Source organism: Camelus ferus, chromosome 2 (assembly GCF_009834535.1).
Source record: "Camelus ferus isolate YT-003-E chromosome 2, BCGSAC_Cfer_1.0, whole genome shotgun sequence".
Taxonomy (NCBI): domain Eukaryota; kingdom Metazoa; phylum Chordata; class Mammalia; order Artiodactyla; family Camelidae; genus Camelus; species Camelus ferus.
Genome location: NC_045697.1, coordinates 11,008,064 through 11,020,482, shown reverse-complemented (window position 1 = coordinate 11,020,482; position 12,419 = coordinate 11,008,064). Strand labels below are relative to the sequence as shown.

General features: G+C 42.9%; 1 protein-coding gene across 10 annotated transcripts in view; it reads left to right on the top strand.

Moving 5' to 3' along the window:
* The window catches only part of LDB2 (LIM domain binding 2), a 349,997-nt gene that overhangs the window by 334,358 nt on the left and 3,220 nt on the right, over positions 1 to 12,419 (top strand). For 2 of the 10 annotated variants that reach the window (XM_032494462.1, XM_032494469.1), the window contains exons 6-8: positions 5,576 to 5,699; positions 8,622 to 8,773; positions 11,270 to 11,412. In XM_032494462.1, the coding sequence (XP_032350353.1) occupies positions 5,576 to 5,699; positions 8,622 to 8,773; positions 11,270 to 11,374 (381 nt within the window). In that variant the 3' untranslated portion in view covers positions 11,375 to 11,412. The remainder of the gene's footprint in view (positions 1 to 5,575; positions 5,700 to 8,621; positions 8,774 to 11,269; positions 11,413 to 12,419) is intronic. The other 8 variants (XM_032494457.1, XM_032494494.1, XM_032494433.1 and 5 more) reach the window with 6 other exon arrangements.

Genomic DNA, 12,419 nt, shown 5'->3' with positions numbered 1-12,419 from the left:
TCAAACGTGGTTCGCAGACCAGGGCCAGACTGCAAACTCTTAGTGATCCACACCAAAATAAGGAGCTTGCTCAGGAATATAAATCAACTACCTTGTTGAACACATTGTTCAGTTCATCTGACTAATTTTTTGACACAAGACTTTCTCAAGGAAGGAAGCAATGAACTGAGTTCTCTCTGCCTGAAGCTCCTTATCCTGTCATGGAAACTTAGCAAACAGTGAAGACCACCTTCTTTGAACAGCACTGGTTTGGAACCGAGGTCAGCAACCTTTCTGTGAATGGCCAGATGGTAAGTATCTGGGGAGTTTGTGAGTCAGATAGACTCTGTCATAGCTGTTCAACTCTAGCGTTGTAACAAAGAAGCAACTCTGGACAATACGTGAGAAGGTCTTTGAAGCAAGAGCAACCTGATCTGCTATGGATCTAGGAACCCTAGACAAACTTATATGCAAAGAATAGATGGTTCAAGCTCAGAGGATGTCATCCATCGTCTGGACAAGACTGAATTAAAATCTCAGTGGTCAAGACCCAGCTGTGGGAGCTAGCCAGATGCCAGCCCCAAGGCATCAGCTTTTTAGGCCAGAGCCAAGTCTGCCAGGCATCACTCTCCCCAGGCTCAGGCCAGGAGGTGAGCAAGAAGAACCAGCGTGAGTGTGTAGCTAAGGAGAATCAAGTTTCTCCAGAAGTGTCAGATGAAAACAAAACAAAGCCAAACAGCATGCCATCTAGATTTGCTAGGCTCTTTGTTGCTATGAAAAGGCAGGAGTCCTGGGACTGAGGTAAGATCTCCTGGCCCAGCCAGGCCATGCAGTAATTGGGTAGATACATGTGCATGTGTGCAAAGCATTCTGCACAGAGGAGGCAGTCAGTTATTTATCAAATGGACAAATTCATCACCTCTAAGCCCAGAGGACAATGCCTAATCTGTCTGCCACTAGCAAATGACTCCTTGCTATAAATCTGGCCAAGATCTCTGTTAATCATTCATCCATCCATCCTTCCACTTACTCCTTCATTCACACAGCAAGTTAACGGGGTGGTTGTAGGTTTTGGTTTCACACCAAAGGGTCAGTGCTGCAGCAGAATCGCAGAAAATGAAATCAGAAGCCTAAGAGAAGCAATTCCAGTCTCAAACTTTCAGGAAATCTATAAAAGGCATCCTGAGAGCCTTGCTGGGATAGGCAGGGACTTTCTTCAGGATCCTAACTGGACCTGGCAGGGACTACACATTTAGGGAGTATTCAAAGAGAGGTCTCAGGCCTTGCTGGCCCCTGCCCCCTGCCCGTGCCCTGGGATTCCTCCTGGTATCCTCAGGCAACCTAAATAAAGAGGTAAACTAAGGCAAAGTAAGCTCAATTGACCAGAAATGGAGTTTATTCAGGAATAGTGGAGAGCCTGCAGTTAGGGAAACGAATGCTGTAGTCAGCTCCTAGAAGTCTGTTGAGGGTTTGGGGTGAGCTGTATTTATGGACAAGGAGTGCAAAGAGGGAGAAGTCCAGCCAGAGCCCCAGCAGCAAGTTTATTGGCTTGAGGATGGGGAGGGATTCTTGGCGGCGTTCATTGGTCTGGAAGTAAGCTTCCATCATCTCTGAATCAAGTCCTTACATGAATCCGGTCTCTTGGTTCTTAAGTTCCCGTCTTCTGAGGGCAGGGCAGGAGTCTCCATTTCTTTGTCCTCCGGTTCCATTTTAGATTGAGACTCTTTCCCATCTCCAGCACCAGCGCGGGTGGAGACCAAACTCCTTCGCAGCCTGGCACACAGGCTGCTGCGGGGTTGCAGATATCACTGTCTGTGGCCTTTCTTTTCTGGCAAAGGGACTAGTCCACTGGGAACTTTGTAGCAGTCACAACTTTGCAGATAAAATCATTCTTTAAAATCACAGGGCCCTGTGCTATTATGCTCAGTGCCATTAACATGCCCTTGAGGATGGAGTGGTGTGTGGGTGTGTGTGGGTATGCATGCGTGTGTGTTCACGCGTGCATGTGTGTGTATCTAGTGTCGGGGCAAAGGCATCTATATTGTTGCCTGGATCATGTATATTACCAACAGGGGACTTTTACCTAGAGTCAATGGATGCACCTGTAAGAGGGTTCATAAACCTCCCTCCAGATATCTTGTACAAAATTTGGAAGACAAACTGCAGAGCCTTCACCAGATTCTCAAGGGGGTCTGAGACCTCAAGGAGAGCAGGAATCCTGGCTCCAGAAGGATTTGGCTAGTGACTGCGGGAACCTACTCCCCGAACCGTCTTCCTGATCTCATTTCATAAGGGCCCCAGGCCTTTGCTGTTGCCAAGATGCACTGGCTTGCTGCCCGAGAAGGCAGGCGCTTGTCTGAGTTAGTTCTGCCACCTACAGCACACAGCCCGGCAAAGGCTTCTGCTCCACGTCGCAGAGCAAGAGGGAGGCTTATTTGCATATATGAATAAGGGGCGGGCTGCCTCTCCACCCTGTTCCCCTGCACTGGAAGAGAAATGGCTTTGGGGACACCTGATTAGTATTCAGAGATGCAAATTCCTTTGGGGTGGGTTATAGCGATGGTAAGATATTTTTACAGGGGGAAGGGATAAATCCTGAGGATTAGCACCTGGTAAAAAGTGTTGCCCAAAACCCGGAGAGGAAAGGCGGTGGGAAAAAAAAAAAAGATAATGAGCTCATGGATTCTTGCAATAAACACAACTCTCCCATTTTCCTAGCACGTTCAGTGCTGATAACCCTTTCGAGGTCCAAATAGGTCTAACTTGTCATATAATAAAAATACTTGCCATCTAACTTGTCATATAATGAAAATATTTGCTTCAGTAAGATGTGATTTTCTAAGCTGCTTGAAGTGTAAACACAAGGTTGTTTTCCTAATGTGCTAAAGTCAGAGGGGCTGAATACTCGCTGAGGACTGAGACCGTGTTACGCTCATAGTTATGTTCCCAACACCTAAGCAAAGTGCTTGACATTTAGGAGGAAACTCAATAAATGCTCGCTGATTTAAAGTAATAGAAATGTGGTTTGCTTTGTGATCTGTGCTGTGGTTGCTAATATATAATCCTGATAGCTACTGTTGGTTGAACTTATGTGCCAAGACAAAGTACCTCAAATTTTCCAAATAATATACAAGATGGGTATGGTTCTACAGATGAAACCGAGACCCAGCATGATTGAGCAGCTCACTTGGGGATATGCTCATGGTGACAGAATTAAAATCTATACGTAGATCTCTCAGCTTCTGAATCCATGCTTGTTCCATGCCATCCATGTATTTTATATCCATTGTAAGTCAGTTTCTCAAGAATGGGAATGGACCAAAAGGAGATGGTTTGCAAACCTTGATATTGTTTTTTAATTAAAAGAAAAAGTTTTCCCAGTCCTTAGAATTTCTCTGAAAGCTTTTCTTACTGTCCTAGCTTAATAAGAGATGCAAACATCTTCTGACCCTGGCTGAATCTAGCAGTGGTTCTTCTTTGATGGTTAATCCATTCTTATCTCTATGTGTAGAGAGTTTGGTGGAATCCTTCACTTTGTTTGGTGTGAGTGGCAGGGGAAGATGAGGTTGTCTGTAGTTGGCACATACTTTGATTTCCAGCGAGGAATTCTTAGTAGAGGAATACACATTTGCAGGGTTGGAATATGAACTTAATTGCCTAGTAACCCTCCCTCTTTCACAGGTTTTTTCTTATTAACATTTTAGGTTTCAAAAATGACTCCAAAGTAAACAAGGAGATAAACAAGACTGAAGATGCATCATAACTAACCCGTGTCTCATTACTTGACAGCTCTATGCACCAGGGTTGAGTGGCTTTGTCTCTTTGGCTCACATTGTGCTTGTGTTGTTCAGGCTTTGAAATCTTTGTCCCTTCTTCCAAAGAAGCTGCAGATGGAAGGAGATTACAGTTTGCCTTGAAATGGGGATAGTGGTTTTGGCAAAGTTTAGATTATCAATAGGTGGTGCATTAGCCAGGAAGAGTAGGGGGAAGAATTCCAAGTAGAGGGAACCCAGAGGACAAAGAGGAGTGTGACAGATGACTGGATACAGAAGCTGTGGTATGTGTCTGTGTATACATATATATATATATACACACACACTATGGAATACTACTACTCAGCCATAAGAAAGAATGGCATAATGCCATTTGCAGCAACATAGATGAACCTGGAGATTATCATACTAAATGAATTAAGTCAGACAGAGAAAGACAATTGTCATATACTATCACTTATATGCAGAATCTAAAAAAAGATACAAATGAACTTATGTACAAAACAGAAACAGATGAACAGACATAGAAAACAAATTTACGGTTACCAAAGGGGAAAGGAGGATGGAGGGATAAATTAGGAATCTGGGATCAGCAGGTACAAACTACTACATGTGAAATAGATAAACAACAAGGTCTTACTGTATAGCACAGGGAACTATATTTGATATCTTGTAATAACCTATGATGAAAAAGAATATGAAAAAAGAATGTATGTGTATGTATAACTGAATCACTAGATTGTACACCAGAAACTAACACAGCATTTGGAAAAAAAAAAAAAAAAAGGAGTGTGACCTCTAGGGAATGACTCATGTAAGAAATGACAGAATGGAAGGGGTAGTAGAAAAGATGGGCTGATGAAGGTGGGGCTTGCACACCTGCCTTTCATAATAAAATGACGTTTTTCCAAATGGGAAAGGAATTGCCAGCTTTCATACTGCTGTGATTGCAAGGGCGATGGATGCATCATTCCCAGTTGCGGTCCTTGCCCTCTTAGATACAGTCCCCTCAATGCAGCAGTATTCTCATGGGTTTCCAGCCAAGAAGGAATTCAGGAAAGTCCACAGGAATCCTTTCTTATTTCATTCATTAATCTTTGTCGTCAGATGTCTTGGACCAAAGTAAAGCTGAAAGATCTAACCAAAGGAGAGAAGAAGGCGGCCGTGTGCAGAACCACAGTACAGGCTCCCACTCTGAATGAGACTCAGCATATGTTATCAACAACCTCATCTTCTGTAAAATACAAACAAGAACATGAATAAAAATAAAATAGTATGCATCGTGGCCCTTTATGAGAGTTAGGATCAAAAACGTACCTGTAGTTGTCACTTTGTTCTCCAAAGTTTAAAGGATGGCTTTCAACGCCACATAATCTACATAAACTAGCATTATAACTCACAGTGTGTGGTTATACAAACAGAACAACAGCAAAAACCAGAGTAGAAATCAGAGCATGCTGTGCTCCATGGAAGAGAGCTTTTTCTCCTTTAACCAGGGAGAATTGTTTGAATTCAGGATAGAGCTACATATACCCACCCGACAGCCTGTACAGAATGTGTGGGTATGTATGTGTGTGCATGTATGTGTGTGTATAAATCACACTCGACTATGATATTATAAATGATGGTGAATTCAGTGAACATTATTAAGTGTTGGTAATATTTCTTTTCCTCTAAACATATATAGAGAAAATGAAAACAGGGGGTGGGAGGGGAGAAGAAAATTACCTTTAAGTTTCCTAATGGATTCCAACTGTTAACATTATTTATTGCAAATAATATCATCAAGGAGTGAAACACCAATGTCTTTGAACTCCTTGCAGTTGTGTGTAATCCTGGAGCCAATGCAGGAACTGATGTCCAGACATAAAACTTACAACCTCAGTCCCCGAGACTGCCTGAAGACCTGCTTGTTTCAGAAGTGGCAGCGGATGGTGGCACCGCCAGGTACGACCTCGCTCTTCACTTTCGTTCGACGTGCTTTTTCAGAGGCTTCTTCGGAGGATGACCTTATGTGAAAAGGAAGTGATCATAAATGTAGCAGGAAAAGTGGCTGTTTATGAGTCATATTCTAACCATGATGTTGGACCCAGAGACATTGAATTTGTGAATAGCGAGTGTCCTTCTTAAATGTAGTGACCATCCTCCACAGTCTCCTCACTTGCTAAATTAGGACCTGAAACCCACAGAAGAAAATTGATTTATTTAGTGTTACCAAGAAGATATTGGCAAAGCCAAAATCAGAACCAAGGTTTCCTGTCTCCCAGGCTAGTGGTTATTCCACTGGACTAGAGCAGTGGCTGCTCATGGCTAATTGTGATTTTGTGTGTTCTTTTAAGAATGATAGAAATCATGAAAAGAAAAGGAGGGAGGGAGAGAGGGAGGGAGGAAGGAAAGAAGAAAGAAGGGGAGAATAGGAAGGCAGCAGAGAAAAGAGAAGGAAGGAAAATAAACAGCGTTCTATTTTTTAAGACATATATTATCAAAGGGTACGCTGATCATGAAAAGAACACATAAAAGACTCCATTTTTCTCACTTCCCTAGAATGCAGTTTGAGATGCTATAGTCTCCTGCTGGGATTCTAAAATTACTGCTTCAATTCATCATTAATTGTCTTTCTAGCTAATACATTTTCACTCCTAGGCATGTGTCGAGCCTTGCTGATCATAAAAGCAAAATGTATCCATTCGCTAAAAATTATTTTTATAAAGAGTAGTTATTAACACGAGACACATAGCTTTCTGAATCACAAAACATAATGGTCACCTTCCTCTGGGAATTGGCCAGGGGTTTTATATACAATGAAAAGAGCAGATGTAACCAAGTACATATTTAGAAAGCTGAGAAAAATGAGCATTATTTTACACCGAATATTTGCATCCCCACCTTAGGGGAATTTTAGACATTTAGAACATTATTTTTCAAATATATTAAATGTGCTAAAATTGGCCTTATTTTTTCTTTCAATATCAATACGTCTCTACGGGAAAAACAATTCCACCCACTAAATGCTTTGAGCACTTATATTTCCCAAACATGCATATTGAATTCATATACTATTGATTAATTCATTCATTTATTCAACAATTACTTATTGAACCCCTACTTGGTGCCAGGCACTCCTCTAGCCACAATGGGCACCACTCCATATGAAACAGTCACAAGTCCCAGCCCTCACGGACCTTCAATTCTCTTATTGAATCCTCACAATAATGTCATGAGGTATTTCTTGTTATTCCCATTTTCTTAATAGGCCTGAGATTTAAAGTAGTAATTTGCCCAAGTTAGCTTGAAGCTAATCAATGGAAGCCTATGTTACAGCAGGTTTTTGTGTCTTCAGTTCATGACTTTATTACCACAGCTACCTACTGCCAGTGGGAGTCATCCAGAACATATGATTTAAGTATATTTTTCCCAAATTCCATGAAAAAAGTACAGATACTTTTTTTTAAAAGCAGCAGATTTCCAATTCAAGTCAAGGGAAGGCAATGCCTGTCAGGGGAAACCTGGGTTTTCTTGACTTTGGAATGTACAGCTCAACTTTTCTCCAGCCTGTTGGATAGGCCCTTTGGTGAAAATCTTTAAACATAAGAGACACAATATTTATGAAAGAAAAAAATAAGGTATGAATAGAAACATAATCTCATTCATCATTAAAAGTCAGGAATGACATGGTGGAATAAGTCATCTTTGAAATGCGCCTTAAAGGAGATCTTCCACATTGTGCATCAGAAGCAGCATTGGTGTGCTAAGAAAATGCTACAAAGACCCCTCACTTAGTTCCAGTGTGGCCCTGGCTTACCTTCTCCCCGTCAGAGTTGGATCTAGAATAGGGTTACTGAAAAGGATGCTCTTACATTCCATTTCCAACTCAATTAGTAACTGCCTCTAACAGGCTTCTGAAGATTTATCATTTCCCCAAACAAAGATTATAATAGTACCTAATTAATAGAGTTGCAATGAATATAAAATAACAGAAAACATTAAGATGAAAACATTGAGTAATGCTCCCAATACACAATAAATAAATAAGCTAATTATTAATTAATTAATTAATTAAAATTCTTCTTACCACACATTTCCATGGGTCCCTATGCTTCCATTAAGATTTTGCCCCATCCTTTAGGTCCAAAATATTTTTCTTTATTTCTAAACAGGCCTTTCTGGAAGACATCTAGCTTCTTTTCATTAATATGTTAGCTGTAGCATACAAAGACATTTTTCCCCCAGGAATTTTGAAATTAATAGCATCCTTTAAACACCAGGGTCCAAACCATGGGTATTTCTACTGAGCTCAGGAATCCCTAAGTTACATATTGATGGCTGATAGAATGGACATGCCTCTTCTTTTTACCTCAGCATTTCAAGGCGTAATAGAGCTGGGCTGCACTGTGACACTTAGCCAGCAGATGTCACAGTTATTCGCTAGTTCACAAATTTAACTAAGTTACTATTGCATTCCTTAGAGGTTCCCAAGGGATCCCAGAGCCCTCCTTTTGTTATAAAAAGAAAGTAAACCAGAGAAAAAAAAATCCTCCCCAAATTCATACCGGTAATAATATTTTAAATTCAAATTATGATAGTGTTGTAACTCACCCCTAAGATATATTAATAGATTCCAGACATATAGATGAAATCAGAAAGAGCAATGAAATACAAATCATTTTATCAAGATACTAAAGAAAAGAGTTTCACACATTTTGTGCTGAAAATAAATCATCGGCTTCTCCTTTTATTTTTCAGGAAGTTAGAAGAAATAGGAAAAGTGTAAATAGTCTGCTCTTTAATTTACAAAAACAGAGTCACTGGAGGGACAGTGTTCCGATGGTAGCCCTGGAACTGATCCTCCTTCCATTTTCCATATTGCAGCAGAACCCACAAGGCAACCGACAACTAAACGGAGGAAAAGGAAAAACTCCACCAGCAGCACTTCCAACAGCAGCGCTGGGGCCAATGCCAACAGCACGGGCAGCAAGAAGAAGACGCCGGCCGCCAACCTGAGTCTGTCCAGTCAGGTACCTGTAAGTCTCGCTTTCCTTTCAGGCCTGAAATCTCGCCTTTGCCTGTCTCCCAGTTCCAGAGGCCCACAAAGACCTTCCGGGCAGATCGAGGGTGGGAGAGGAGAGTGGGGGCCGGGCTTTGGAGGGAGAAGGAGAATTCTGTCATGGAAACCTTCCCCTGCAAACTGGGAATTGTAAAGGAATATAAAGACTCTGTGCTGCAGTGGGACCTGAATTAAAAAGCCGTCAGAGTCACAGACAGGAGATATGTCACTTAAGGCTTAATTAAAATATCACTTAGCAGGGTTCCTGGTGGCATCAAAGGGGCTCTTGGCACCATCACGGGCCCCTGTGCTCCACTGGAAACTAGCTCCCGGCACTCAGGCTCCAGACTGTCATTTGACTGCCCCCACCTCTCCCCCAATGGGCGTCCCCTTTTAGTTTAAAACTCAGGCAATTAACTCAAGGCCACTAAAAATGCAGCTCAGTGGATTTTGCTTTCCTGTTTCATTAGCTTAAGGGGAGGGTGAGCTCCTGGTTTGGTCTCAACTCTCTTGACCTCTTGACCTCTTTCATTCATTTCTGGGTCTTAACAAACGAAATGGGCCACTTAGAAGGGGGCTTCTTTGAACTCCAAAGCTGACAGCTGAGGGCATCCCCACAGAGTGTAAACTGTGCAGGAATTTTCTTCCCCTCCTATGATTTCTTCCCCAGTTTGCTTCCTTCTGTCTAATTCTTTCCTGATTCCGAATTCCTCATCCCAGTATTAGACCACTTTCCACTTTTAAATTCTCATGTTTCTTTAAGCATCTCTGACCCCTTCTCTCCACCACCATGACTTATGGGATCTCCTTCTCTGCTTCTCTTGTCTCATCACCCTTCCCCAGGCTTTGTCCTTCCAGCCCTGACATTTCTGTGGTGTTTCATAGATCCCTCTAGACAGTCTGGCTTCAAAAGTGCGCCCTTCCTTATGACTTCCCTCAACCAATGCAGTTTCGCCTCGCCTCCCTTCCTCCCTCTCCTTCTGGTTCTGATCTTGCTCCAACTCCACATGAGAGCGGACCTTCCTTTCAGGGCGATTTTCCTCTGACTTCTAAATGTGTCTTTCAAATCTGTCCCCTACCACTCCCCCAGTTTCCATTGGTCAGTTCTCTTTGACTAAAACCAACCCCATCAGGACCTGAGAATTACCTGGCCTCTCCTCCCATCCTCCATAGACAGAGGGTATGATTTTCATTCCCATTGCATTAGAAAGAAAGGGTCATGAGACAATGGCCAACCTTGTAGGGGAGACGCCCTTTTAGCTTTAAGACCACTAGGAATTGTAGTCCTTAAATAATACCAGAGTTGCCTCTGCTGTTTGAACTGGGCTGTCACCCCTGAAGAGTCAGGGGGAAAAAAGTCAAAGGAGAAAAGCAGAGCCTTTTAATTAAGTTGCCAATAAATTTTACCCACTCCTGGCTAAATTAGAAAATGCATAGAAAGAATGGCCAGATGTAAATAAATCAACCCAGAAAGTGCACACAAGTAGCCTCTTTATTCATCTAATTCTGGAGTTTTAGAAACTAACATTTGTTAGTTTTCACTAACAAATGAAAGTAAATTCCAGAGAATTCTGGAACTCTGACATAGCTACTTAAAGGCACAGTGGCTGCAAGAATTCGGATCAGTTCACCAAATGTTTTCTGAGCTCCTACTATGGGCTCCACACTACTGGTAATACCAACATCTGAAAAACAAACAAGAGAAGACCCAGGCTCTGTCACTGAAGAGCTCACTGTCTAATAGAAGGATGATAAGAGGTTCCTGTCTCCTGCCCATTCAGTCTCCTGGTGTCAGCTCACAGGACACAGTGTTGAGAAGGATCCTGAGGCCTAGATTGGATTTGGTGGGCCATCCATTGGTGATGTCTGCCATGGGTGCAGAATAGTAGCGTAGTTGTCTGTATTTTGACATACCTAGTCAAAATCATTTCAATTTTTCTAAAGAGCACCTAGTTTTTCTTACTTCATTACGCTCTTCAAACCAACAACTGCGTTTTGGTGGAAGATACTTATGTCAAGGGGGTTTTTAATGAGTTGAGACCCTTTGGATTTGGTGAGAATCAGTCACCATTAGAAAGCTGCGAGTAGAATTTCAGCACTGCCCCTGCACCATGCAATTAAAGATGCTTTCATCAAGTAAAACTTAGAGACGGCTGGGAGAAACAGGGAAGTCATCCAGGAAAATATGTAAATTTCTCTGTGCACTCTGGCCAAATGGATGTCAAATGATAAAGCCTGGCTGGCTTGTAATGACCACATCTTTTAACCCCATCTACTGAATGACCCACACCACCTTCCAGTTTAAATAAAACTGCAGTCTGCAGGCTTTAGCTGCCTCATTCAAAGGCACAAACAGACTGGATGTGCTACCCCGACCACAGCTGTGGTCTGCCCAGCTGCCATGGCAGCAACGTGTGTGTCTGGTGAGGGCTAGGGTTTAATCCTTGGATTCTGCTTCTCACTCCATGAGCAGGGGCTAGGAGCCATCCCGAACTGCAGCCTCAACCCTGGGAGGGATGGAGACCTGTGTCATTCAACAGCAGTGACCCCTTCTGGCCAATTTAAGGAGAAGCATTGAGGGGCCCTGAAAGGAGTCACTTCCAGTCCTCCTCAGAGGTTGGTGGTCCTTGCACGGGGGATTAGTGAGAAGGTGTGACACGGGCAAGAGCTGGTGGCGCCTCCCGGCCTCCGGCGAGGAGCAGAGGTCTGCCTCGTGGGGAGTCGAGGCCATGTGGGTTACTCTCAGATGGACCAGTATTGCCTCCTGTGGGACACACGAGACAGCAGATGGGAAGGAAATGCACCTCTCACTGTTGAATGTTGGGGGGGATTTTAAAGATGTGGGGGTGGGGGGAAAATGGTGCCAACATTCCCTAGTCAGAGGGAGCCCAGAATGTGTATTATTCTCCATTCCTTTTGTGTGAGGATAACAAATCAAGCCCACCTGAGTGGAGAACCCCTACCCAAGTCTAGAGGTTTAGAAGAGCCAGGTAGAGACGTGTACACAACTGTGTAAGTGGCCTCAGGTGTCTATGTGCGTATGAAGTCCGTAGCACACGTCTCTTTTATAACCTACCATCTATTAATCACTCACACGTGTGCTCACTTGTGTACACACACATACGTGCATGATAATGTATTCAGCTAAGGCTATTTTTTATAATCAGTAAGGCAAATGTGGCATCTCCCTGGAATTTAGGATGCTCAAAGATATGTCTGCCTGGACATCTTTTCCAGCTGTTCCTGGAACAAACATACAGCAAACATACTATGAGCCTGTATGAGCCCCATTTGAAGTGATTCAAATCACTATTTTCTTAGTACTTTTCTGGAATGACTGTTATTTTCTGATACAGTGAAGGCATCTGGAGTGTTGGGAACTTCTCTAATATCACGCTTAAGTTGGCTGCTTCTTTTTCCCAGTGATACTTACCTCCTCACATTCTCCTAGCCTCTGTCGATGATCCTGAGCTCACAGTACTAACGCAGACCCATGTGTGGGTCCTAACGTGCTTCTCCTGCCCTGTGACACCTTATGCATGTGTTTTACCCTCCCTTCAGAGAGGGCTACACACAAGTCGTGGAATGAGATAAGCCCCCATGTCGTCCTCTGCCCAGCTTAA